We start from the raw sequence: 27,330 nt of genomic DNA, 5'->3' as shown, positions 1-27,330 counted from the left end.
CTGAGCACGTCCACTTGTCCCCTGTCCCCCTGAGCACCTGTCCACTTGCCCCCCGTCCCCGAGCACCTGTCCACTTGTCCCCCGTCCCCCTGAGCACCTGTCCACTTGCCCCCCCGTCCCCGAGCAGTCAGCGACTGGGCTCCCTGCTCCTGAGTCCTTTCCATTCTCCGGTCCTGTCCGCGGGGAGCCCAGAGTAGCTCCGTCCGCACCCCAGCACATGAGGAGGCCTGGGAGAAGCAGACAGCTCCCAGCGCCATGGGCGCTGGGTGCAAGGAGCCAAGCGTCAGCCTGGGGCTGCCCGGGGCCAGCCTGTGGCCCCCCTTCTCCCAGACAGAGCAGGTGGGGTCCACAATCACTGTTCTTGAAGACATATGTGGCCGCCGCCTCTTTGCAGGGTTTATTTTTGCAGCTGTGGGGGGGTCAAGGCTCCCAGGGCTCCTCCTTGGGGTGGTAGATGTGGTCTCGGTCCTCCTCTGGCCCTTGAAGCACCTGCTGAGGTGGCAGCACCCGAGCCCAGGGCCTTGCCTCCCCCTGGGCCTCCTCGGGCCAGTTGTGGTGCAGGCTGTCATGGTCAGGCTCAGGGCCCCACCTGGGGCTTGGGACACGGCCCAGGGTGTCCTCGGTCTCTGCCAGGGCCTCGGCACCTAGGGACAGACACAGGGAAGTGTGGCCTCAGTTTCCCTGCCGAGGCTTCACTCATCCAAGTCGGCCCCTTGCGAGCCCCCTGCCATGAACTTGCGCCCCTCTCCCCAGGGGACAGCGCCTGCCCTGACCTTGCCGCTTCTCCCCGGTGGTGGCCAAGAGCTTTGGTGCCATGAGGAACCACATGAGCTGGCTGTCCTTCTCCGGAGGCTCCACCGCTCGGGCGCCCCAGGCCCTGTAGCAAGAGCGTCTGGGTCAGGTCACTGTGTGCAGCGGGAGACCCCAGGACGGCACCCCTGCCCAACCCCCAACCCAGACCCTCGGGCCAGGCGTGCCGACGTCAGGCCCGGGAAGGTCCCCGAAGGGGAGGCCTTGAGAAGGCTCCATGGGCTTGGCCGGGGCTCCCTCCTGTGCAGAGGTCAGCGGAGCCCAGTCTACAGGTGGTGCTGCGTCCTCCTGCCTGGCCGGCCGTCTCACATGGGTAGGGGAAGGGGGCACGGCTGGCTCAGTCTGCTGCCTTGGCCACCCCGGGCGGGAGCCACCCTGGAGGCTACGGGGGAGCAGGGGAGCTGGGCGGGGCAGGAGGGGGGACTGGATCCTCCAGGCCCCGCGCTCTGCTCGGTTGCTCACAGATCTCAGGGGCTCCCGTGCCTCCCCTCCCCAAAGCTGCTGGACAGGATCCCCCCTCCATGCATGAAGGCTCCCAGCTCAAGGCAGGCCCGAAGGGGGCACAGGGAAAGGCGCAAGAGGCTGCCGGGGGCACTCACTCCTCTGTGCCCTGCTCAGCCCCGGCTTTGCCTTTGGTCTGGACGAGGACCTGGGAGAGAGAGGTCGCAAGTGAGGCTCAGTGTGGTCCTCCAAGGGTCCTCCTCTGGGGACTGGCTGGAGGCCGTGTGGCTTTGGGGGAGACTTGGGGACAGCATGGGGTCTATACTTGCACCACCTGTCCCCTGGTGGCCTGAGGAAGGGGGGCCGGTTCCTCTGCCCGTACTTCCTTGCGGGGCCAGTGGAGCAGGGGAGCAAATGAAACGGGTGACCCAGCCCAGTGACCAGTGCCCGGCAGCTGTGGGACAGCTGTGCTGGTCCTCCTGTGTCTCCCTCTTCGTCTGGCACTCCCAGGGTGTACGGCTGGTGAAGAACACGGCCCCAGCACAGTCCTGGCCCCTGGGCAGCCCTGCATGTGGAAGTGCCCTGGGCTTCACAGCACAGGTGAGCGTCATCAGGCCCCCTCCTCCACCTGGCTCACCTGGGGTGGTTGTGGCTTGTCCATCAGACCCCGCAGAGGGGCCGCTCCCCTCATCCTGAGGGTCCCCCCAGTGCCCACGGGCCCGCCCGGTGCACAGGACCTGCAATCCCATGGGTGCCACGCCTCCCCTGCCCTAGGCCAGCTGGTGCCTTTCTCCACCCCCTGCTGGTGGGGCTGAGGGCGGAAGCCACGGGGCGGCTGGGTGAGGACCCCGCACGTACCTGGGGGGTCCATGCTGAGCTCGCCTGTAGCAGAAACACAGCACCCAGGCTGGTGATCAGGAGAAGCCTGGGGGACCAGGGAGGAGAGTGAGAGACAGGCAAGGCTCTGCCTCTGCCCCGCGACCTCCAGACATGACGCCTGGCAGGGCCGGCGATGGTCCAGCCACGGGGGCCAAGGGCCGGGTCCTGATCAGGTCCACAGGTGGTTTACTGTCCCCCACGTCACAGAGCAGGCCACGCAGGCACAGAGATGGGGCCTCCACAGGCCCACACCTGCTCCCGGGCCCTCGGACCCCACCCTGCAGGCCCGGGTTACCGCGTGGATCTGGTGGTCCCAGCGTTGCCTCTGGCTCCGCGGCCTGTGCCGGCCGCACCGTCGGGGCCTGGCGCAGTGGGGCTGTAGCACTGATGGGGCGTGGGCTTGGGGCTCAGCTGGCAGGCGCTCAAGCCCGCAGCAGCCCTGAGGCTGTGCCCGTGGCTCCTCAGAGGCAGGTAGCACTTCGCTCTGTCCCAGAGCCGTGGGTGGACGCCGGGGCCGTTACCTGGGCGGGAAGCCCAGGAGGGGCGGGGAAGATGGGGTGCTCCGCCGGGACACGTCTAGCCTGACCTCAAGGAGCTCGAGGACCCAGCCCAAGCAGGGGCTCTGAGGAGCAATGGCCGAAGGCAGGAAGTGTGGAGGGACGCACAGGACAGAAGGCGACTAAGGGACTCAGCAGCGAGGAGGCCTCACCCAAGACAGACCGGGTCGGGAGAGCAGAGGACGGCCGGGGCTGACTGCGGCGGGGATGCGTGGCGTTGGGTTACGGTACCCGCCCGTGCCTGTGCGTGTGCATTGCCGTGTGCGTGGTGTGGGTGTGCGTGGTGTGGGTGTGCGTAGCGTGCGCGTGTGTGGTGTGCATGTGCCCCGTGTCTTTTGCATTATTAAAATACAAGACAACAGGCCCCCAGTGGAGTTGCTGGGCTGAGAGCCTTCATCACCAAACTGAGGCCTCAGTACCGGGTGGGCGCTGCCCTCCCCTCCCCTCCCCCTCCCCCTCCCCTCCCCCTCCCCCTCCCCTCCCCTCCCCCCTCCCCCCTCCCCTCCCCTCCCCCTCCCCTCCCCCTCCCCCTCCCCTCCCCTCCCCCTCCCCCTCCCCTCCCCTCCCCCCTCCCCTCCCCTCCCCTCCCCCTCCCCCTCCCCTCCCCCCCTCCCCTCCCCCTCCCCCTCCCCTCCCCCCCTCCCCTCCCCTCCCCTCCCTCCCCTCCCTCCCCGCGATGGAATATCCTGAGCCAGACAATCCGGAACCGCCAGGCGCCACTCGCGGCCCTGCCTTCCCCTGAAGGAAGGTGACCCGACCACAACCAGCGCCCTTCGCTTACAGGAACTTCCTTGTTCACCCCACCTCCCCACCCCCGGCCTGTAGAAGTCTTTCACTCTGTCCAGCTCCTTGGAGCTCCTGTCTGTCTGCTAGATTGGATGCCGCCCCGATTTGAATCGAGTTTTGCTTAAATAAACTCAGAATGTTTGACACGCCTCAGTGCATCTATCTCTCGGCAGTGTCAGTCCGTGGGCAGGAAAGTTTCTGCTCCGCAGCTGGGCCGGGCTGGGAGCACGTGGCTGGGGGGGAGGGGCCAGGGGCAGCCCATTAAGGCTTCCTGCCTGATGCCCCATTCCAGCCCCACAAAGACCTTCGCTCCTCCCGGTGACTCAGCACTTTGGGGTGGAGGTTCCCTTGCACTCCCAGGGGGCAAAGGGCAGGGGCCTGCCCTGGACTGCAGGGCACTGGCCCAGTCTGGTCAGCTACCCTGCCTCTCCCCAGACAGAGGCTCTGGACACCAAGAGGTCCCCATGTCACTGATCAGCCCGCCCCTGGCCCACGCTGGGGTCCCTAGGAGAAACCCCCAGGACAGGAGGGCTGGGGAGAGCGCTGGCTTAGAGGGGGAGGGGCCCCCCACCGCTGCCACAGGTGGAGGGGGCGGAGGGAGACCCCCCTCAGGAGAAATGGCCTCTGACCTCAGGGTCCTGGAGGAGCCCCAGTGCTTCCCCGGGGCTCACACCCCAGCTCCCGGGGTGACGACCCCTTGGGCTCCAGCTGCCCTGCCCACATCGCCCCCCAGCCTCCAGCCCCGGCTCAGCGTCTTGACCCCCACTTTCATTTCGTCAGTCACAGACCTGCCTTCTTTGGTCCTGGTGCCTCCCACCCGCTTCCAGGGGCTCCCGGGTGACTCTCCACAGGGTCAAGGGACCCCAAGGGACAGTGGTCTCTCTCAGGAGCCACAGGGGTGGCCTTTGGAGCTGGAGCCCAGGGGCTACAATCATTCTGGAGGACTCGGGAGGAAGAGTTCTGTCCCCAAGCCCTTAACACCCGGGAGGAGCCGGCGCTCCTGGGAACCAGCCAGACACTGGTTTGCAGACAGAGCCCCGACCCCCTTCTGAAACCGGCCTGCGCTGGGGACCCAGGTGCCCCAGGGGCTGTTCCCTGAGTCCAAGGCTCCTGGACCCAAGTGACCACACAGCAAAGCTGTGGGTGGGGTGTTTGGGTGGGGACCCGGGTTTGCAGGCGCTGGGCATTACCTCCTCATGCTGGGGTCCCCTCCTCAGTGTAGACAGCGCTCTGGGGGACCTGCAGCTGCAGACCCAGCTAGCCAGCGGCCCAGGGATCCAGACGTCCGGTCCTCGTTCTCCCTGCCCTCTCCTCTCTCTCGAGGCTTTATGGCCCCTGTGTGGGCGTGTCTGGACAGAGGTCGGGGCCGGGATCCTGACTGGGCTGACGAGGTGACTGAGTCCACCTGTATGTCACACGCATGACCCTCCCCAGCACCCGACTTCTGCCCGCTACAGCCACCTGACGCAGCCCTACCTCCCCCCACCTCTCCACACGCGGGAACTCGCACAGCCTCCGCCCCACCCTGGCCCTGGGCTCTGTCACCCAGGGGCATGGGACCCGAAGCAGGGCTGACTGCTTGGATGGAAGCCGGAGGGCGTCCCAGCCCACCCTGCCCTCTGGGCCCTCAGCTGCAGTTGCTGGACCCCTCGGATATATCACTGGTTCCCCAAACTTTTTTTTTTTTTTTTGGCTGCACTGGGTCTTCGTTGCTGCGCGCGGGCTTTCTCTAGTTGCGGCGAGCGGGGGCTACTCTTCGTTGCGGTGCGTGGGCTTCTCATTGTCGTGGCTTCTCTTGTTGCAGAGCATGGGCTCTAGGCACGCGGGCTTCAGTAGTCGTGACACGCGGGGTCAGTAGTTGTGGCTCGTGGGCTCTAGAACTCAGGCTTAGTAGCTGTGGCGCACGGGCTTAGTTACTCCGCGTCATGTGGGATCTTCCCGGGCCAGGGCTCGAACCCGTGTCCCTTGCATTGGCAGGTGGATTCTTAACCGCTGCGCCACCAGGGAAGCTCTCCCCAAACTTTTTAATGATCCAGTACCGAACCCAAGCAACATCTGACTCTTGATTCAATATTTTCATACGATTAACATACACAATAGCTTTTACAGTAAAAACACCCCTCTACGCGTTACACCTCTGACTGCACGGCGGGTGTAGAAGCCCCGACGGTGGAATCTACGGTTCCTGCAGCTGCAGCACCCAAACTCCCAAACCCCTTAAAGCCACAGAGCAGATCCAATCCTTACATCATCCTAATGAGGAATAATTATAACAGCGCAACCCACTCACCGCTGCTTCTCCGCGGGCCACACTGGCAGTGCGTGTTCTTACCCGACACCTTGATGTTGCAGGGGCTTAGAACTGCTCATGGCCTCACATCATCTATACTATTTTCCTTGGCACATTCAAATCACGCACGTATTCACAGCCGTACCATAATTTTAGCCCGTGGCCTAAACCTTTCTTCCACTAATGGCGATGACGACTATTACCAAGGCTTACCAATGCAGCCCTGCCGCCAGCAATCAGTTTAATTAGAGAGTTATTTGTAGTAGTGACACCAAGTCCCCCTAAACCCGAGTTCCCTTACTGAGTTCATGATTCGTCTCTCCACCCAAAACTTTATTCCCTTTCTTGTTCCCTCTGACCTCAATCCTGTGCTAACTGAGCACTAATCAACCAGAGTCAGGTGACTAAGATGGCTGCTGCTGATAACATCGCTAATGTACTGAAATTGCCCTTGTAGACACCATTGTTAATACACACTCAGGTTGTTTCTCCAGGGCAAGATGAGCTCACAGACCCCCCAGCCATGGACCGCCTGGCCTGAGAATGTAAACCAGAGACAGCCTGACTCCTGAAACTAGATTCACAAATGTCACAGAAATGTCACAAAACGATGATGAATCCCAGCCTCTTTCTTTGTTCCCCTTTTTAAAAAATCCCCTCAAAGATCAGGTTGGTCGGAGGCTTATCTGAGCTGGTCTGAGTGGATCTGAGGCTTGTCTCTCATGCCCTTGTTTAAAGCCTGCAAATAAACCCTTTCTTTGCTGCAGACACCTGCTGTCAGGAGTTGCTTTCTGCTCCGAGGGGACAAGCGCCCTTGCTCGGGTGCAGCAACGTCATCTCAGGATCCAACATCCCCATCATCCTAATAGGGGTCGATACATTCATCACTGCCTCAGCGTACATACTCCTCTCAAGTCAACTAGGCCTCATTGTACTAACTACTGACAGGGAAAACCCTGCCTAGCATGGCTCCACAGCTTCACACGTGCGTTCTTCAAAGCCACGCTCTGTATATGCTCCAAAGCTATTATTCACAGCCTACGGCAGACACATATAGGCCCAGTTAAATTACGTTTGCTCTCCTTCCTCGTCACACTTAAGTACAACCCTATTTAATGTCCACGGGTGATCTCCATCATAACCAGAGCACCAATAAGCAGGGACCAACCCGTAACAGTCACCAGTCACGTACCGTACCTACACCACACAGCGTTCCTGCAGCTTCCTCAGAAAAAGTCGGAATCTCCCGTAGCATAAATTATTCAGTTCCCATCCCCTTAAACTGAAACACAATCCCTGCTCCTCAACTTTTTCAGCAAAAGGATCACTGCACGCCCCATTATCAACCCCAAAAGAAACAGCCCTAAGACAGTTTTGTTAGAAACACAAGGCTCAGGCTACTGCTCCGTAGGCACAGCTGTTGTATAACCACAAACTAACAACAGTCCCACTAAAGAAACTTAGAAACCATTAAGCTCAAAGACGACCCACCAAAACTTATTACAATGCCAGAACCAATTCGACCACTCACAATCAACCCAAGCCCACCATAAGTAAGGAAGCTTTTGAAGGAAAACCTTCAAAACTAACTACCAAAATGTACTTAAAATAAATCCAGCGTATGTCATGATTATTCTTATGTGGAGTGTAACCATGGCCAATGCCATGAAAATCATCGTCTTTCAACTATATAAACACTAATGACCAGGGCTTCTCTGGTGGCACAGTGGGTAAGAATCTGCCTGCCAGTGCAGGGGACATGGGTTCAAGCCCTGCTCCAGGAAGATTCCACATGCCACAGAGCAACTAAGCCTGTGTACCACAACTACTGAACCTGCTCTCTACAGCCAGTGAGCCATAACTACTGAGCCTGCGTGCTACAACTACGGAAGCCCGTGTGCCTAGAGCCTGTGCTCCGCAGCAAGAGAAGACACCGCAATGAGAAGCCTGCACACCGCAATGAAGAGTAGCCCCCGCTCGCCGCAACTAAAGCCCACGCACAGCAACAAAGACCCAATGAAGCCAAAAATAAATAAATAAATAAATTTATTTAAAAAACCCCACTAATGACCAACATTAGAAAAACCTACCCATTAAGCAAAACTGTCAACGATTCATTTATTGATTTACCAGCTCATTAAATCTCTCATCATGATGAAATTTGGTTCTCAGCTTGGTATTTGTTTAGTTTTACGTATCTTAACAGGGTTATTCCTAGCAATACTTTATCATGTATCAATAACCGCCTTCTTGTCCATAACCCGCATCTCCCAAGATGGAGACTATGGGTGAATCCGCCGGTACTTAATGGAAACGGAGTCTCCATACCCTTTGCTTGCTTGTTTGCCCATGTTGGGAGAGGTCTGTATGACGGACCTTACAGCTTCCGACAGACATGAAACGTTGGAATCATCCTGCTGTTTAATAGCCACAGCATTTACAGGTCACGTCTTATCATGAGGCTAAATAGCTTTTTTCTCTTAAAATTATTTATTTATTTATTTTTGGCTGTGTTGGGTCTTCGTTGCTGTCACGGGCTTTCTCTAGTTGTGGCGAGTTACATTACATTACAAATCTCCTTCCAGCAATTCCTTACATTGGCACTAACCCAGTCAAATGCAGCTGAGGAGGATTCTCAGTGGATAAAGCCACCCTTTCCCCTGCTCTTCACCTTCCACTTTATCCTCCCATTCACTGATTGCTGCAGCTTTAGTAGTTCTTCACCCATTACTCCTCATGAAACAGGCTCTAAGAGTCCAAGGATCTAATCCGACATGAACAAAATCCCGTTTCATCCACACTGCACAATTAAAGGTATCTGGTATGCCTTGTTCCTATTTCTAATCTCACTAATACTGGTACTAGTCTCATCCGAACTTCTAGGGGACCCAGACCATTATACTCCTCCTAACCTCCTCAACACAGCCCCCCACATCAAGCCAGAATGGTACTTCTTATTTGCAAACACAATTGTATGATCCATTCACAACAAACAGGGAGCACACTGTCCTTAATCTTCTCAATCCTAATTTTATCAATTGTCCCAATACTTCATACAACAAAACAACAATGTATAACATTCCAACCCCTTAAGCAATGTTTATTCTGAGAACTTGTAGGGGACCTACTGACACTAATATGAAGCAGAGGACAACCCTTTGATCACCCATTTATTGTCACTGGACACATAGAATCTAGTCTGTATTTTTTTCTAATTCTGGTCCTTGTACAACTAACAAGTATCATTGAAAATAACGTCCTAAGAGGAAGGATCTTTGTCATTTATCTATTACCCTGGCAGGGAGATCAGTGCCACACACCACAAGGAAACAGTCTACAGATTTAGTCCAGGAAATTGCTGAACAGCTAACCACTACCCTCAGGGGAAAATATCATAATCCATAGTTGTTTCAAAATATAATCTAAGACATCTAGTTGTTTTGGTTAATAGACTTTTCAAAAAAATATTTATTTATCTATTTGGCTGTGTCGGGTCTTAGTTGTGGCATGTGGGATATTTGTTGCAGCACGTGGGATCTGCCGTTGTGGCACGTGGGCTCTAGAGCGCCAGGACTTAGTTGCCCCACAGCATGTGGGATCTTAGTTCTCCAATCAGGGATCGAACCCATGTCACCTGCCTTGGAAGGCAGATTCTTAACCACTGGGCCACCAGGAAAGTCCCCTGATAAGAAATTTCAGGGTTAGAGAAAAATTAAGCAGAAAATCAGAGTTCCCATAATACCCTCTCCCCATCCCCATTTCCCCTCCTAGTAGCTGACATTGGTTAGTATATTTGTTACAAATGATGAGCCAATTAAAACATGTATTTTTCAACCAAAAATTACAAGACAGGCAAAGAAACAGGAAAAGTGTGACCAATATTCAGGAGAAAAGCAGGTAATAGAAACTGTTCTTAGTGGACCTAGGCATTGGACTTAGAGCAAAAAATGAATGGAAGCCATGTGTAGAGTTAAAGGAAAATATGATGAAAGTGATTTAAATAAATAAATCTCAATAAACGACATTTTAAAAAGAATCAAATGGGAATTCTGGAATTGAAAAACAATAACTAAAATAAAAAATTTACTAGAGGGCTTAATAAAAGACATATTTAAGTATATACCTTTAAGTTAGATCAACACTTAAAGACATAAATAGAAATTATCCAACCTGAAGGAAGAGAAAAAAAAGAACAATGAAAAGCATCCCAAGGACTTCCCTGGTGGCCCAGAGCCTGTGAGACAGCAACACACACATGCACGCACACAGGCACACACCATACACACACATACATGGAGTCCCACAAGTAGAGGAAAGAGAGGGACAGAAAAAATATTTCAATAACTAATGGCAAAAACCATTCCAAATTTGATGAAAAGCATTTATCTACGAACCCAATAAGCTCAATGAGCCCCAAATAGGATAAAAACAAAGATGTATCACAGCTAAATTTTTTTTTAATTAATTAATTTTATTTATTTATTTTTGGCTGCGTTGGGTCTTCGTTGCTGCGTGCCGACTTTCTCTAGTTGCGGCCAGCGGGGGCTACTCTTCGATGCTGTGCGCGAGCTTCTCATTGCGGTGGCTTCTCTTTGTTGCTGAGCACAGGCTCTAGGCACGCGGGCTTCAGTAGTTGTGGCACGTGGGCTCAGTAGTTGTGGCTCGAGGGCTCTAGAGCACGGGCTCAGTAGTTGTGGCGCATGGGTTTAGTTGCTCCGTGGCATGTGGGATCTTTCCAGACCAGGGCTCGAAACCACGTCCCCTGCATTGGCAGGCAGATTCTTAACCACTGTGCCACCAGGGAAGCCCACAGTTAAACTTTAAAACCCAAAGACAAAGAGGAAATCTTGAAAGTAGCAAGAGAAAAACTACTCCTTCTGTGCAGAGAACCAGCAACACGATTAAAGCTGACTTCTTGTCAGAAACACCAGAGGCCTGCAGACAATGCTTGAGAAGGAATAACAGCAAAAATAACCTTTCACAGCCTGTAGAGGAGGTGAGAGCACCTCCTGCGTCCAAAGGTAGACAAAGACATTACAGGGGAAAGAAAGCTATATACACACCAACATTCCTACTGGACATTGACACAAAAATCCTTAATAAAAAATACCAGCGAGGGCTTCCCTGGTGGTGCAGTGGTTGGGAGTCTGCCTGCCAATGCAGGGGACACAGGTTCGTGCCCCGGTCCGGGAAGATCCCACATGCCGCGGAGCAGCTGGGCCCGTGTGCCACAACTACTGAGCCTGCGCTCTGGAGCCCGTGGGCCACAGTTACGGAGGCCCGCGTGCCTGGAGCCTGTGCTCCACAACAAGAGAAGCCACCGCAATGAGAAGCCCACGCACCGCAACGAAGTGTAGCCCCCGCTCGCTGCAACTAGAGAAAGCACCTACGCAGCAAGGAAGACCCAGCGCGGCCAAAAATAAATAAATAAAATAAATAAATTGATTTTTAAAAATCATAATAAAAAGCTATTATGAGATTTAAAAAAATACCAGCGAAATCCAGCAACACATAAAAAAGAATTTATCCCAGGAATTCAATGTTGGTTTAATATTCAAAAAGTTAATTAATGTACTATACTATATAGATAACATGAAAGACAAAGAAATGATCATTTTAATAGACACAAAAAGAATCTGAAATTCTTTTTCAGGAAGCCAATACTCATTGATGATTTAAAAAAAAATACTTTCAAAAAAGTAGAAGTAGAAGGGAACTTTCTAAACCCGGTAAAAGGGCATGTACAGAAAAACTTACAGTGGTGATCATATTCAGTAGTGAAAGACCACCAACTCTCACCTTCAGATGGGGAGGAGACGTCACCGTCCACGCTCACCCTGCTGTTCGACATAGTGCTGTAGAGTCCAGCCTGCACAACAAGGCAGGACAAAGAAAAGATCATGCTTGAATTGGAATGGAAAAATAGCTGTCTTTATTTACAGATGATATGATCCCATACTTAGAGTTTAGCAAGATCTCAGGATATAAGATCAATATACAAAAATCAATGGTTTTTATATACTAGAAATGAACAATTTGAAATGAAATTAGGGAGAATTTTTCATTCATAGTAGCACTGAAAGTAATAAAATACTTGGGAATAAATTTAACAAAAGAAGCACAAGACTTGAGCTGAGGAAAATCCAGATCTAAATAAATGGAGAGATATTCTTTCTTCATGGATTAGAAGACTCAAGTCTTCGTCAAGATGGTTATTCTCCCAGAATTAATCTATAGATTCGATGCAATTCCTATCAAATTTCTAGCAGAACTCTGTAGAAATAGACAAGTTGATCCTAAAGTTTATATGAAAATGGAAGGACTCAGAAGAGCCAAAACAATTTCTAAAAGGACAAAATTAGAACAGATACACTCCGCCACTTCAAAACGCTACAAAGCCCCAGTGGCAAAAGACATACTGTAGGCATAAGGATTGAGACACACATCAGTGAAACAGAATTAAGCGTCCAGAAATGAACCCACATATGTATGGACAGCTGGTTGTTGACAAAGATGTCAAGACAACTTAACATGAAAAGATTAGTGATTTTAACAAAAGGTGCTGAGACAACCGGATATCCACATGCAAAAAATAATAATAACTTAGACCTATAACTTGATCGTACACACAAGCTACCTCAAAATGCATCATAGGCTTAAATGTAAAAGTTAAAATTACAAAACCACTGGAAGAAAAAATGAGAAAATATTCATGGCCTTGGGTCAGTTCTTAACACAACACCAAAAGCACGACACATAAAAGAGAAAATTGATTCCTTGGACTTTATCAAAACTACAAGCTTTTGCACTTCAAAGGAGACTATCAAGAAAGTGAAAAGACAAGTCACAGACTGGGGGAGACTGCAAATCTTCTACCTGCTGAAGGACTTGTATCCAGAATATATGAAGAGTTTTAAAAACTCAGTAACAACAAGACAAACAACCCAATTGAAAAATGTTCAGAACATTTAAACAAACATTTCACCAAAGATATACAGGTGGCTAAGAAACCCACGAAGAGATGTATAGTTAATGATGGAATAAAATGTATGTTTTTAAGACAAGACAAGAAAATTTAAGCAGGCCATACTCTCCGCCCTGGGCCTTCCTCAAGAGCAAGAATCTCTGCCTCACCAAAAAGATCATTTTTTTTTTCCCTCCTTCCTTCTTTTCCTAGTACTGTTACGGTCATGGTGACCTGCACTCGATTCATACGTGTAGAGCTGGAGTGTGTATTTTCGGTGAACTTTACATAAAATGTCAGGGTCATTTCGATGAACGACGCTTTGTCTTGAAAATGTATAGAGCTGTGCCTTCAACTTCTAGCAAGCTGAACAGTCCTCAGAGTTTTCTGAGTTATAATCCTCAGGTTGCCTTGAATAAAATTCTCTATTTCTTCCTTAGATGGACTACTGATTAATTTTTGTTGACATTAGCATCATTAGTTATTAGGGATGCAGATTCAAACCACGGTGAGATATCACTCATCCTACTAGTGGGTACGAGGTCAGCGTTATGAGCAGAATTGTTTCCTCCCAAAATTCATACGTAGAAGCCCTAACCCTCAGGACCTCAGCCTGTGACAGTATGTGGAAATATGGTCTTTAAAGAGATAATTAAGTTAAAATGAAGTCATATGGGTGGCCTTAATCCATTCTGACTAGTGTCCTTATAAGAAAAGGAGGTTAGGGACTTCCCTGGTGGCGCAGTGGTTAAGAATCCGCCTGCCAATGCAGGGGACATGGCTTCGAGCCCTGGTCCGGGAAGATCCCACATGCCGCGGAGCAGCTAACCCTGTGCTCCACAACTACTGAGCCTGCGCTCTAGAGCCCGCGAGCCACAACTACTGAAGCCCACGTGCCTAGAGCCCATGCTCCGCAGCGAAGAGTAGCCCCTGCTCGCTGCAACTAGAGAAAGCCCGCGCGCAGCAACAAAGACCCAATGCAGCCAATAATTAATTATTTTTTTTTTAAAGGCTTAAAAAAAAAAGGAAAAGGAGATTAGGACACAGATACACGCAGAGGAAAGGCCATCTGAAGACACAGGGAGAAGCGGGCCTCTATAAGGCAAGGAGAGAGGTCCAGAGGAAACCAACCCTGACGACACCTTGATGTCTGACTTCCAACCTCCAGAATCATAAGGAAATAATTCCTGTTGTTTAAGCCACTCGGTCTGTGGTACTTAGTTATGGCAGCCCTCGCGAGCGAATACAGACGGCTGCAGCAAAAAGGAGAGATGGTAACACGCGTCCGGGGCGGGGGTGAAGCCAAGCCCTTCTGCACCGCTGATGGGAATATGAAATGCTGCAGCCACTTTGGAAAGAAGTTAAAACATTTTCTTTAAAAACTACATGTAAACTACCATACGACCCAGCAATTCCACTCCTAAGTACCTGCCCAAGAGAAATGAAAGCCCTGTGTCCACACAAACACTAGTCCAAGAACGCTGGCGGCAACGCTGTCAACAGTAGACACACCCGGGACGAACAGTCCAGAGCCTGGCGACTGAATAGATAAGACGGGACACATCCGCAACACGGGGCACTAGTCAACAGCAAAAAGGCATGACACAGCCGCGCCATCGCTCCTCGGCCAGCTGTGAGCCCAGGTGTGGAGCCCCGACCCTGCTGGGCTGAGCCCCGGGGTCCTGAGACCACGGGCCCCGCTCACCTGCTCACTCGGACAACGCGCCTGCGCGGCGGCTGCTCTATGCCTGGCGCTGTGCAGGCTCTGGGCCACAGCGGCTACCAGGAGCCACAGGCTTGCCCTCCGAAAGCGGACAGTCGGGGCTTTGGACGCCGAGCCGTGAGGAGGAGGCCCTCTGGGCGGGTGGGGGCCCAACCCAGCTGTGCCTGAACCAAGCGGACCAAAGGGGGCAAGACTGCGCCCCCGACAAGGTGGTGTCTGGGAGCCTGGACATCCCCAGGGTAGGATGCTGGCCAGGGTGTCTGTCCCCTCCCCGCCCCGCCTGCAGTGCGGTGGTGTGAGTGTGTGAGGTGTATGTATATGTGTGTGCAGCGTGTGAATGGTGTGTGTGTGAGATGTGTGCCGTGGGTGGATGCGGTGTGCGTGTCTAAGCCAGTGACAGGTTGGGGGGGCGGCACAGCTCCTACGGGCACGCGTGGGAGGCGGGGCGGCGGCGGCAGACGCAGTGCTCGCCTCCTCCAGCCTGCATCTCCCTGGCAACAACGGCAGCCTCGGTCTGGGGCTCGGCCCCTCCCCCGCCGCGCCCCAGCTGAGAAGCGTCTGGAACCGCATCCTTCCTCCGCATCCTTGTCCTGCGACTGCATCCTGCTGCAGCTGCCCGTTGGAGCCGCCTGTGAGCCATTTGCACATTTGTCCTTGTGGAGCGGAGCTGGGGGGCGGGTGGGGGGCCGAGTGTGCGCACGAGTGTTGGGTGTGCGGGGGTCGCAGGTATACTGGTGTGTGTGCACGGATGTGCGAGGGGCGTGTGCAGCGGTGAGAGAGTGGCGGGGGGGGGGGGGGAACTGCGGCTGACCCGTTGGCAGCCGGCCGGGCAGGGGTCGGCCCAAGCGCAGGAGGTTGTCCTCAGGCCCCCCGAGGATCCGGGGCCTCCGCGGGAAGAGTCCCTGCCTGGATGTTCCAGAAGGGCCGTGGGTGTCCAGCCTTGCGCAGACCCGACGTGCCTCCCAGATTCCCGTCCGCGGTAGAGCGGGGCAGCTCGGGTGGGGGTAGGACTGCTGGACATCAGCTCCCCCTGTCCCATGGAGACTGCAGCCCCCTCCCCGCGAGCCAGCTCCACCTCTGCAGGTCTGAGAGAGCCAGTGGGAGATGGGCGTCCCGAGGTGGAGAAGGGGTGCCAGTTCCAGCTCTACCTGAGGTTCAGCTCTACCTGAGGGGGTGGGGGAGGCAGAAGGGGCTTCCGACGGACCAGATCACGAAGCGCTGCCGGCAACGGCACGGTGGTGGCGGAGGTGAGGGAGGCTGCGTGGAAGGCGGGACGTGGCCAAGAAGCGGAGAGAGGGCATTTGTCCAGAACCGCCTGCCGCGGGCTCTCGGTGCGGAGCCACAGGTGGCTGGTACTTGGGACGCTGAAGCCGGGGGCAGACCTGCACCTCCCCCCACCTGCCCCGCTCGCCTGGGCCTCTCAGGGCTGGGCTGGCGCCTGCAGTCCACCTGCCCTTGAACCGGCAGTCAAACCCACCATCGGCCTGCAGGGCAACGGGTGGGAGCGCACCTGGGTGGGCGTTGTGGCTGGGCCTGGAAGGGGCGGCGCGGGGGCGGGGGCCTTGCGGGTTCGGCAAAGCGCGCAGGCCCCCCGCGCTCCGTTGTCACACGCACGCCCAATGCACACAGGACGCTCGTGCCCGCCCGCACATGCAGGCGCCGGTGCATACCTCCGAGTGACGCAGCATCCCAGGGTGGCGTATGTGTGAAAGCGAGTCTGTGACGTGACCTGCAGCCAAGCTTCCTGAGGGCTTTCGGCTGAGGGTCCGTGCCCTCCCGTCCAGCCACCCATCGCAGCCTCAGCACAACCTCACTGCTCAACCTGTGCCCCCTCCCCAAGCCTCGTAGAGGAGACGTACACCGCCCCACATCCCAGCCCAGCAGCCTACGGCGAGCGGGGAGCAGCTGATCCGCTGTCGAAGGCACAATTACAGCGCATCGTGGAGGGAGGGGGCCGGTGGGAGGAGTAGGGAAGACCCCTCCCATTCCACGGAGCTAAGTGTCTGTCGTGTGAATGAGCCCAGCCAGCCTGCCCAGAGGGTCTGCATGACTCAGGCAGGGAAAGGAATTTTGCGGGAGGGGGGCTTCCCAGATGCAGCCCAGCCCCTACCCCAGCATTCTGCCTGGAACAAGGCGCCTAGAGTCAGACGCAGAGGGTCCGTTGGGCCCCCAGGTCTTTTCTTCAAGAAGACGTCTCATTGCCTGCCTGTCTCTGTTGCCATGGAAACCCAAGATGATGTAACGTGGACGTCATGCAGAGGCAGAGGAGTTGGAGCTTACGTTTGGCTTAAAGGGAACCCAGAGGCGGAGCTCGTATGGATAGGGGCCTCCTGCGGGAGAGGAGGGGGAGACCTCGGCCTTCCGCCTTCCAGGGGGCGTGGCCACCAAGCTGAGATTGACAGGTTTGCGGGGGTGGGGGCTGTGCCCCCTCTGCCCCTCCCGGCTCCTGTCTGTAAACCGCAGGTTGGGTTTGAGAGTCGCGGGGCGTCTGCTGCGTGAAGGCCCCCAGCCCCCTCCCCCTAGAGGGCACCCTCCCCAGCCCCTCGCCAAGCTCCCCTAAAGGCCGGGGCGCTTGCTGTCCCCACCTCGCACAGCCCTCCCCTGCAGTGCCCAGTCGTTCCCCCCCGCCCTCCTCCGCGGCCCCCTTTCGGCGGTTTTCATCTCTATTTCCTTCTTCGCACGGATCGCCCGACCTTCTTTTATTTATATGTTGATGGCTCCTTGTCCGTCTCTGCCTCGTGGAGCGTGGACGTCATATACGCGCGGTACGAGCGAAGAAGGACAGATGTCCCGCCCGCCTGGGGCAGGTGCCCAGGTGCCCAGACGTCATCCACAGGCCGAGGCCCGGCCAGGCCTCGACCCACCTCAGGAAGAGCACACCGCCTCAGCCTGGGGTGGGTGGGGAGTGGGGACGCTTTGCCGGTCTGTACGGCCCGGGCAAGGCGCGCACATCCGGGGAAGGGCGCCGGCTCAAGACCCTAAGAGAAGCCTCCTCCGCGGGCGCCTGGGGAGTGAGTCCACGATGCCACGATGCGGCGGCCCCTCTCCCAGCCTGGGCCGGGGGCTTCCTGCCCTCCCCACAGTGGCCGCCCCGAGCCTCCCTGCCCAGTGCCTCCCACATGTCCTGCAGGTCTGTCTGACTCTGCCGCTGGCAGGGGCTCCCCCTCTGCGTTCCCACCTGGCCTGCCCGCACCGGCACCCACAGCAGGGCCTGGCTGCTGGGGTTTGAGTGAGGGCCTGGCAGGCACCTGCGGTGGTGGAGCTGATGCCCAGGAGGGTCGCTCAGGACAGAAGTTTGGGGGTTGCAGGGTGGATGCAGGCAGTGGCGAGGGAGGGGCCACATTCGGAGGCCAGGGCGGAAAGCTCAGCCCGAGGTCCTCGTTAGGAAGGGGACAGCCAGGGCACAGTTGTCAAAAGGCTGTTCAGTCCTGGGAGAGGGCATGGCCTGGCTGTGCCTCTGCTACCTGCCCGCTGTCGTTTGGTTTTGTTTGTTTTTAACCTTTTTTGTTGTGAAATATAACGAACTCAGAAGAGGACACGAAGCAAACGTGCAGCCTAATGATTCGTCATAAGTGAACCCCAGGCGTCCAGCATCCAAGAGAAGACCGGAAACGCCCGCCCCGCCCCGAAGACGCTCCCCTTCCCCAAGGGCACCACCCGGGACTCTGCAGATGCAGGAGCATTGGCCGCACCTCCGAGCTCCTGAGCGCGGGATGGGGTCCTAAACAAGGCTGTTGTGTTTCTTTATTCTCGACCCTTCATGTGTGCCTGGCTTCTTCTGGCCGACGCTGGCTTTGTGATTCAGGGCTGTTCTTGCAGGTAGCGTGGTCCCTTCCCTTCCCTGCTCTGACGACCTCGCAGAAACGCCTCTATTCATGTGCTTGTTCCACTGTGGAGATGCCCCGTGGTGCGCGCGTCTGTGGGCAGTGCTGCTGTGCACGTGGATGCACACCTGCCTTCCTGCGGGGTGTCTGCCCAGGAGTGAGTGAGGCCGTCACAGGTTCAACACCCTAGATAAAGCGGCCCCACCCCACCCTGTGGCGGCCTGTGTTCCTGCTCTCCCTGTCCTGGTGTTCGGCTTCCCCCCGCCCCGCTCCCCCACCACCACCCCCGCAATTTGTCTCTTCAAGGATAATGGAGTGAGCAGCATTTCAGTATTCATGGCCATTGGAAATCCTCTTCTGTCCATTTTTCTCTTGGGTGATCTGCCTGTCTTTCTTGACCAGCTCGAGACGCTCTGTTTATACGGTAGATGCCTGACCCATCTTGGCTTCCACCATAGCTGGGCGGCTCCAGACAGCAGACGTTCGTTCTTGCACAGCTCTGGAGGCAAGAGGCGGGACATCAAGATGCTGCAAGGGCCGAGCTCCCCTGAGGCTCCAGGGGAGGCTCCTTCCTTCCTCTTCCAGCTTCGGTGGCCCCAGGAGTCCCTTGGCTTGTGGCCACCTCCCTCTAGTATCCACCTCCATCTTCAACATGGCTTCCTTCCTGTGTGTGTCTGTGTCCAAATTTCTCCCTTCTTATAAGGACACCAGTCATTGGATCAGGGTCCACCCTAATCCAGTATGAGCTCATCTTAACTTGATTAGATCTGCAGAGACCCTATTCCCAAATAAGATCACGTTCACAGGTGCCCAGGTTAGGGCTTGGGCTCGTCTTGTTGTTGAACCCACAACAAGTCCTTTCTCATTTGCAGGTTGCAAATATTTTCTCCCAGTCTTGGTTTCTGTTTCCATTCTTTGAAGGCTGTGTTTTGATGGGCAGAAGCTCTTAATTTTTTAATTGAACTGTAGTTAATTTACAGTGTTGTGTTAGTTTCAGGTGTACAGCAAAGTGATTCAGTTATACATATATAGCTATTCCTTTTTGGATTCTTTTCCATTATAGGTTATTACAAGATATTGATTATAGTTCCCTGTGGTACACAGTAGGTCCTTGTTGTTTACCTATTTTATATATAGTAGTGTGTATATGTTAATCCCAAACTCCTAATTTATCTCCCCCTACCCCTGCTATCCCCTTTGGTAACCATACGTTTTTTATAAGAAGCTGTTAATTTTAATGTAGTTCTTTTATCAATATTTTCTTTTGTGGTTAGCACTTATTTGTGATACTGAAAAACTCTTTCCCTCCCTGAGACCAGGAAAATATTCTCCTGTATTATCTCCACGACGCTTTTCCATCTTGGCTTATCCACCGGGAGTAGATTTTTGTGTGGGGTGTGAGGTGGGGATTGGGTCCACTGTTTGCCATGTGGACGTTGGGTGGCCATCCCCAAGCTTTGCAGTGACATCTCCGTGGTCCGTGTGTATAGGGTGTGTCACATGGGTCTTTGTACATCACGCAGGGATACCACACGGCTATGTGACAAGCTAGACGCCTGGCAGACAAGTGCCCCCCTCGGTCTTTTCCAAGATGTTATGAGTATCCTTGTCCCTCTGCCTTCCATATAAAATTACAAAGTTTATCAAATTCACACAAAAAGGACTTCCCTGGTAGCGCAGTGGTTGGGAATCCGCCTGCCAATTCAGGGGACACGGGTTCGAGCCCTGGTCTAGGAAGATCACACATGCCACGGAGCAACTAAGCCCATGTGCCACAACTACTGAGTCCATGCGCCACAACTACTGAAGCCCGCGTGCCTAGAGCCTGTACTCCACAACAAGAGAAGCCACCACAACGGGAAGCCCATGCACTGCAATGAGAGTAGCCCCCGCTCGCTGCAACTAGAGAAAGCCCACGCACAGCAACGAAGACCCAACACGGCCAAAAATAAATTAAATAAATTTATTTTAAAAATACATAACTATTGATATATTTTTAAAAAATTTCACCTTGGAATTTTGATTGGGATTTATTGATTCTATAGCTACACTTTGAGGGGAAATGATGTTTTTAAACATGGAAACTTCCAAAATCCATGACCATATATTTCCCCATTTATTTAAGGAATTTAGGAGTTATTTGGTCTCAGTCAATAATGTCTTTTTTAGGGGCTTCCCTGGTGGCGCAGTGGTTGAGAGTCCACCTGCCGATGTAGGCGACATGGGTTTGTGCCCCGGTCTGGGTAGATCCCACATGCCGTGGAGCGGCTGAGCCCGTGAGCCATGGCCGCTGAGCCTGCGCATCCGGAGCCTGTGCTCCGCAACGGGAGAGGCCACAACAGTGAGAGGCCCGCGTACCGCAAAAAATAAATTAATAATAATAATGTCTTTTTTTTTTAAAAATTTATTTAGGCTGCACAGGGTCTTAGTTGTGGCATGCAGGCTTCTTAGTTGTGGCAGGCATGCAGGATCTAGTTCCCTAACCAGGGATCGAACCTGGGCCCCCTGCATTGGGAGCGTGGAGTCTTACCCACGGGACCACCTGGGAAGTCCCAGTCAATAGTGTCTTGACAGAGGTTTCTTCTGGTTTTCCACAGGGAGGTCCTTCTAATCTCTTGTTAGACCTGCTCCTGAGCATTCGATATCTCTGATACTGTGTAAGTGGAATATTTCAACAAATTATGTTTTAATTTTTTGTCACTGATACATAGAAACAGAACTGATTTCTGAATACCTTAAGCCCATCAACTCTGCTGAACTCACTTTCCAACCCGTATAATTTATACGCAGATTCTCTTAGATTTTCTACACACAGAAGATGCTTTCTCTGTGAATAATGAGAGTCTTACCTAATCTCATCCAGGCTTTGTACCTCTTATTTCTTTTTCCTGCCATATGGCTTGGCTAGGACCTCTATAAATCACCATCATTTATAGAACTGATAATAAAGGGCCTTGTATCTCCCTTTCTTTTTTTTTTTTTGGCTGTGCCGCGCAGCTTGTGGGATCTTAGTTCCCAGACCAGGGACTGAACTGGGCCCTCGACAGTGAAAGCATGAAGTCCTAACCACTGGACCACCAGGGAATTCCAATAGATTTTTTAAAATAGTAAACAAATGTTGAACCTTACCAGATACTTTTTCAGCTACTATTGAAATTGATGAGATCATTTTTCTTCTTTATTCTGTTCATATGGTGAAAATAATGATTGCTTTCAGATGTGAAATTTCCAGAATACACCCAACCTTTTAATATCTTGCTGGATTCCACATGCTTGCATTTTATCTGGGGCCTTGGCACTGGTGTTGGTGGGTAGCATGGCCTGCGAGGTCTTCTGTCTCGTTGTCCTTGCCAAGTTCTGAGATAGAGGTCGTGCTGGCTTCACAAGCTGGGGTGTGCTCCCGTGTTCTTCCCTCTGGATGAGTTTTGTATGAAATTTGCATGATTTCCTCCTTAAATGATTGGTAGAATCCAGGGGTGATGCTGCCTGGGCCTGGAGTTCTTTGTTGGAAGATTTTAATAAGAGATTTAATTTCTTAGTGGACATGGGACCATTTCTTTCTCCTTTTGATTGACTGAGTATATTTTGTGTTTCTGTTTTTTCAGTTTCAAGTCATTTGCTGTGTTCCTTTTCTCTTATCAGTCAGCCTAGAAGTGAAACCATCTTGACCTCCCCCAGGAAGCTTTGTGCTCCTCCAAGCCATGCAGGTCCCTCCCACCTCCTGCCTGCCCCCCACTCCTGTTCTTGTCAGGGCGTTCCAGCTCCCCAGATGGTCCAGTCCATGTACACCATTACTGCCACGCTCTGTGCAGTTAGCTCTTGGATTCATTCACCAGCATCCTCTTTCTGTAGCTCTTTGTTACTTCCTGCATCTCCAGTAGGGTTGCCAGATAAAACATAGGACACCCAGTTAAATTTGAATTTCAGATAGACAATACTTTTTAGTATAAATATGTTCCTGTATTGCATATTACATGGATATATCATAAAAAGCAAAAGCATCCGTTGCTTATCTGAAATTCAGATTTAACCTGGCGTACCGTACTGGCCACCCTACTCTCCAGGCTTCTATCTGGGATTGTTTTCTGTTGGTTGCTGCCCTTAGAATATCTCCTGGAGCAGGTGGGCCAGTGGAAGACTCTGCCAGGCAGTCACCAGTCAGAGGCACTCTCGCCTGCACGGCTGTGGGGGCCAAAGGGAGTCCAGGGGGCAGGAAGGGACTAGAATCCTGCGGCTGGACTCACCCGGTTTGTCCTGGGGAGGTTGGCCTGGCCACCCACGGCCCAACCCACCTCTGGCGTGAGGAGCATAAGGGCCAGCCTGGGGCCCTCTCACTCCAGAGCCAGCTGGTGTGGACATCTGTTATGTGGCCAGTGACCCTGTGTCTGCCTCTGGACAGGACGAGGACTGCCATCCACCATGGTGAAGCTGAACTGCAGCTTCTCGGGGAAGACAGGCTCCGGGGACGGGGCTACCATGGACAGCGTCCCTCTGATCAGTCCCCTGGATGTCAGCCAGCTACAGCCTGCGTTCTCCGACCAGGTGAGGGGCCTGGGCCAGCGTGGAGGCCTGTGTCATCCTGCCCTGGAAACACACGGGCGTTAGCAAGGTGGCTTTAGGTGTGGCCTCCTCTAAGGGGCAGCTGAGCAAGTGGAGGAAGGGCCAGGCTGAGCCTGCTGTGTGCCCCGATCGGCTCCCCCCGCCACCCAGAACTGCCCTTTCCTCATCTGCAAACCAGGGTAAACTGGCCACAGGTGGTGGTGAGGATTCACATGCTCTCACAGACAGTGCCCAGCTTGCCTGCGGTCCAGCAGGGGCTCAGCAGCAAAAACTACCCCCTTCCTCTGCTGGGCGTGCTCTTTCTTGGATTGCAGCCTGAGATGAGGTCCTTGGGCAAGGGGTGGGTGGAGGGGGAGCTCTCAGAAGGGACCTGTAAGAAGCAGAGCTCAGCTCAGGCACAGCCCTGCCTGACCCCACCGGAGCTCTGGAGAGTGAATGGCACGCAGAGTTGTCCCAGCCTGAGGCCCCCGTCAGCCATTGGCGAGGGCAGGGGGCACGTCCCAGCATTGCTCCCATGAGCCGAGGGCAGTTCTCCAGAGATCTGTGTGGGCTTCGACCATGCCTGCTACCGTTCTGGACCTGGTTCCCAAAGGGAAGGCTCAGTGGTGGGCTTCCTGGAGGAGGGGACCAAGCTGTGGTACCCTGGAAGAGGAAGCTTCTGGCAGGGACAGCTAGCGTCCTCAGAGCCGAAGGCAGCCAGCAGACGTAGGGGCTCTTTCCATCATCTGGCCAGGCCCTGGGCTGCCACGGCCCTGGCCGACTTCCAGTGTCCCCCTCCCTTGGTGTCAGCTGGTAGCCACTAGAGCCCTGCCACTAGCACCCACACCACTGCGGGCAGCTGCCCCCTGCCCCCTTTCCCTCCCAGCCCCCCTAGTTCAGGGTCCTCCTGCATCATTTCTTCCCACAGGTTGTCATTAAGACACAGACGGAATACCAGCTGTCCTCCGGGGACCAGCCGACAAAGTTCTCCGACCTAGAGGCCCAGAAGCTGGGCGGCGGCCACCCAGAGGATGCACGTAGCAGGGTAACCCAACCCTCCCCGCCAATTCCATGGGGAGTCAGGGCAGGGGAGGTGGAGAGGCAGCTGCAAGCTGTGGGAACCCAGGCTCTGGACTGGGTGGGCTGGGGGCCCTTGGTCAGGGCCCTGCTCTCAGTAGAGCTGGACAGGGAATCACCCCATCAGAGGTAGGGCTCTGCCGGCCTCCCTGCTGCTGCTGTAACGTGGGGTGCGGGCAGCCGCCGCCCTCGGAGGAGCCCCTGGCAGGAGACACAGTGCCTGCTTGCGCCCTGCACCCTTTCCCAAGTGGGTCGTTCGTTTCTTCCTCGGTGACTCGCGATTTCCCGTAGACGATGGAGGCTCACTTTTCCTGCTGTGTCTCTGGCAAATGTGTTTTCCCTTCCTTTTCTAGCTCTTCAGCTTACTGATGGTGGCTTTTTTATAACTTTTAGGGTACCATTTCTAAAGCCTTTCATTTCTCAGTAGTAACTCTGCCCCTTTCCCCTTTCCCCATCCTTTCTGAGAGGCCGGTGAGCCCTGGGCTGTGTGCGCGATGGGCGCCGGCCCTGAGGTTCGCGGCCCGGGCCCTGCACAGCCTCACCACCCCACCTCTCCTCTCCGCACCTGCCCACCCCCCAGATGCCCACAGGGCGGATGATCGCTTTCACCATGGCGCTCATGGGCTGCCTCCTGATCATGTATAAGGCCATCTGGTATGACCAGTTCAGCTGCCCTGACGGTTTCCTGCTTCGGGTAAGGCCGGTGGACTGGGCACCGGGGCTGGGAAGGGCAGTCGCACCCTGCAGGCAGAGTGCCAGGGAGGGTCCCAGGGGGGTGTCCTGTGGAAGGACGGGGTGCCTCCCCTCCTCTCCCCCAAGCTACCCCCAGGAGGGTTGGTCTGGGGTGTTCCCAGCTGTATGGGAACGTGACCTGCAAAGGCCCTCAAACCCCGTCACCTTCCAGGTATATTCAAGTGCTATCTTTAGAAAAATTAAAAGAAAAGGTGTTTTAGCGAGAGGTTTTCTCTTCTTGTAATTTAAAAAGTAAAGCATAAGGAAGGAGGTCCAGGTGGAGGGAAGCCTCCCTCACTTGTATGTGGTGTGTTTCTATGTCACAGGATGTTGACGTTTTCTGTATGCTTGGAAAGTGTTCCCCCATCCTTGTTTCTTTTCTCGCAGCTTTGCTTATGGTGACTTTTACCATTTTCAGTGTATTTTTTCAAGACTCTAAGTTTTCAGTAGATAAATCGTCCCCCTTTCCCCGTGATTTCCGAGAGGGGAGCGCTCCCCCCACAGAGGCCACGAGCCCCCACTGTACTTCCAGGGGTGCACCGGGCTGCTAACGGCCCTCACTCACTGGGATTCCCTCGGGGGCCCGCGGGGTGGGGGCGGGCCGCGGGGCACTCGCTGAGCCCCCTCCCCTTCACTCAGGAGGAGGCCATGGCCACCGGCCACCGGTGCGTTCGGAGAAGGGCTGGCTCTCTGCGGAGCCTCCAGGTCTGAATTGCAGGCCTACCCCTGATGGCTTGAAATTACGGCAGAAATCAGTGTATTTAGGGGCACTGTCTACAGTATGACCGAACTGCTCAAAAGCAGAGGTGACCGCCCGCCCGCGGGTGGCCCACGGACGTGGCTCCCGCATCGCGGCTGATGCCACTGAGAAAAAATGCACCCCGTTTTGCACACCCGAGCCCAGGGGCGCGGCCGCCACACCTCCCCCCACCCCCGCCCCTGACCGGCCCCCTTCCGCAGCACAAGATCTGCACCCCGCTGACCCTGGAGATGTACTACACCGAGCTGGACCCTGAGCACCACCGCAGCCTCCTGGCGGCCATCGGGGCCTACCCAGTGGGCCGCAAGCACGGCACGGAGACCCCGTGGTTGTCCGCGAGCTACCACGCCTTCAAGGAGGCGCCCAAGGCGCACAAGGCGCCCGCCCGCGCGGCCATGGCGGCGGTCACCGAGCCCTCGAGGAAACCCTCGGGGAAGCCCTCGGGGAAGCCCTCGGGGGAGGCCTCGGCGCCAGGAGAGAAGGAGGCGGCGCAGAAGGTGGAGGGGAGCGCGCCGCCCCCAGCCCCCCAGTGATGGCCTCTGGCCTCCGGGTCGCAGCCCGTCCGGGTAGGTGGGACCCTCCTCCCTATCCGCCCCACCACCCCCGGGAGGGGCAGGGCGCCGGCCCGGTCGGCCGGAGGCTCACTCAGGGGTGCTGTCCGCCCTGGCGACCCCTGTGACCGCGTGAGGGTCTCGGGCAGGGAGCAGGCACGAGGGCGTGGGCAGGGCAGGATGGGGGATGGGGGGCGTGGGCAAGGCGCGGGGGTCGGGGACCGGAGTGTGGGGGGGCGGGGTCAGTGGGGGGCGGGATCAGGCGAACTGGAGGCGGGAGGGCGGAGTTCAGCCTCATTTCTTCGCACGCAGGTGGGCGGTGTGGTCGTGCGCCCGCCCCAACTTGCCCGGCCTCACCCCTCCTCCCCTCTGTCTTCGCAGCGTCCCACGCCGGCACCTGTGCCCGCCCTCGCCCGACGCTCGCCGCTCTGTGGTCGCTGTGGTCGCCGTGGTCGTGCCCCTGCTCCCAGGCCCCCTCGCTGACGCCCCCCGCCCCGTGAGCCTCTAGCTCTGTCGCTTTTCTCTGAGTAAAGATTCACCTCCACCTGGATCTCGCGCTTCTCCTGAGCATCCTCGGCTCTCCGGCCTTTTTCCTGACCCCCCAGCCCCATTCGGGCGAGGGCCCGAATTCTGTCCCCCGTTGCCCAGCTCTTCTCAAGCTTTAAAGCTCAATTTAAAAGCATTTATTAACCTAGTAACCTTTGTATATGTCTTCACTTATTCTTTAATTAATACGCCATTAATTTATACATTTAATCTCTCTAAACTGTTAAAGACATTTCCCAGAAGTGACAACTTCATTAATGAGATTCCCTATGGCTCTCATACCCCAGGAGCCCTCTGAGCATCTAACAGCGCGGACCCCACCCGCCTGACACCGCGAGGTCGGAGTCAGATCTTAAACTGAAATTCTCTCACCTCCTGGAACTAAAACCCAGGATTGCTGAGATGAAATTTAAGCCATTTCAAATTAAAACGAGTTGCCTGTGCTGCATCCTCTTAAGACTTCCCCTGGTTTTCAGTAGCGAACAGCAGGAACTGATGCTGCTGGTACCACTTCTGGGCGAACCTAAGCCTAGACGGGCAGTAGGAGCAGGGCTCCACCCTCCCCGCGCCGTGTGCGGGGTCCCGCGGACCACCTCGCCGCACCAGGACAGGCTCCTGGGACGGACCCAGGCCAAGAGGGCCGTGGCTTCTGGCCAGTGTCAGGGTGTGGGCTGGGGCTCGGCTCTGGGTGGCCTGCCCGGCCCCCTGCGGTAGCCCCGGCCCCGCAGCGTGACCCACAGTGCAGACCCTGCAGTAGAACAGGCGAGCAAAGACTCTTTCCCCCGCCCTGCGGCCTGCGATGTGGTGACCCTTCCAGGGTTCCCTCTGCACACAGGTGCACACACTCACGT

At 55.0% G+C, this 27,330-nt stretch overlaps 2 protein-coding genes across 4 annotated transcripts; one reads left to right on the top strand and one right to left on the bottom strand.

The window, feature by feature from the left end:
- Positions 1 to 139: 139 nt before the first annotated feature.
- On the bottom strand, positions 140 to 16,389 carry PRAP1 (proline rich acidic protein 1). The gene is made up of 11 exons (XM_049696898.1): positions 16,340 to 16,389; positions 15,928 to 15,983; positions 15,599 to 15,707; positions 15,262 to 15,356; positions 14,433 to 14,614; positions 11,563 to 11,632; positions 2,426 to 2,651; positions 2,110 to 2,176; positions 1,410 to 1,459; positions 774 to 877; positions 140 to 644 (listed from the first exon to the last, which is right to left on the bottom strand). The coding sequence occupies exons 1-11, from the start codon at positions 16,387 to 16,389 to the stop codon at positions 421 to 423; spliced, it is 1,233 nt and encodes a 410-aa protein (XP_049552855.1). The 3' UTR covers positions 140 to 420.
- Positions 14,884 to 26,627, top strand: CALY (calcyon neuron specific vesicular protein). Of its 3 annotated transcripts, none has more exons than XM_004265693.4 (6): positions 14,895 to 15,081; positions 22,674 to 22,816; positions 23,742 to 23,858; positions 24,471 to 24,584; positions 25,583 to 25,948; positions 26,315 to 26,627. In XM_004265693.4, exons 2-5 carry the CDS (start codon positions 22,694 to 22,696, stop codon positions 25,913 to 25,915), a joined length of 687 nt encoding a protein of 228 aa, XP_004265741.1. In that variant the 5' UTR covers positions 14,895 to 15,081; positions 22,674 to 22,693; the 3' UTR covers positions 25,916 to 25,948; positions 26,315 to 26,627. The 3 variants fall into 3 exon arrangements, with proteins under 3 accessions (XP_033276528.1, XP_004265741.1, XP_033276527.1); XM_033420636.2 differs by lacking the exon at positions 14,895 to 15,081 and adding an exon at positions 17,114 to 18,269; XM_033420637.2 differs by lacking the exon at positions 24,471 to 24,584 and having other exon boundaries at positions 14,884 to 15,081.
- The last annotated feature ends 703 nt before the right edge of the window (positions 26,628 to 27,330 follow it).

Source organism: Orcinus orca, chromosome 14 (genome assembly GCF_937001465.1).
Source record: "Orcinus orca chromosome 14, mOrcOrc1.1, whole genome shotgun sequence".
In the NCBI taxonomy this organism is placed as follows: domain Eukaryota; kingdom Metazoa; phylum Chordata; class Mammalia; order Artiodactyla; family Delphinidae; genus Orcinus; species Orcinus orca.
The sequence above is the reverse complement of the archived record's forward strand: the minus strand, read 5'-3'. Positions and strand labels throughout refer to the sequence as shown.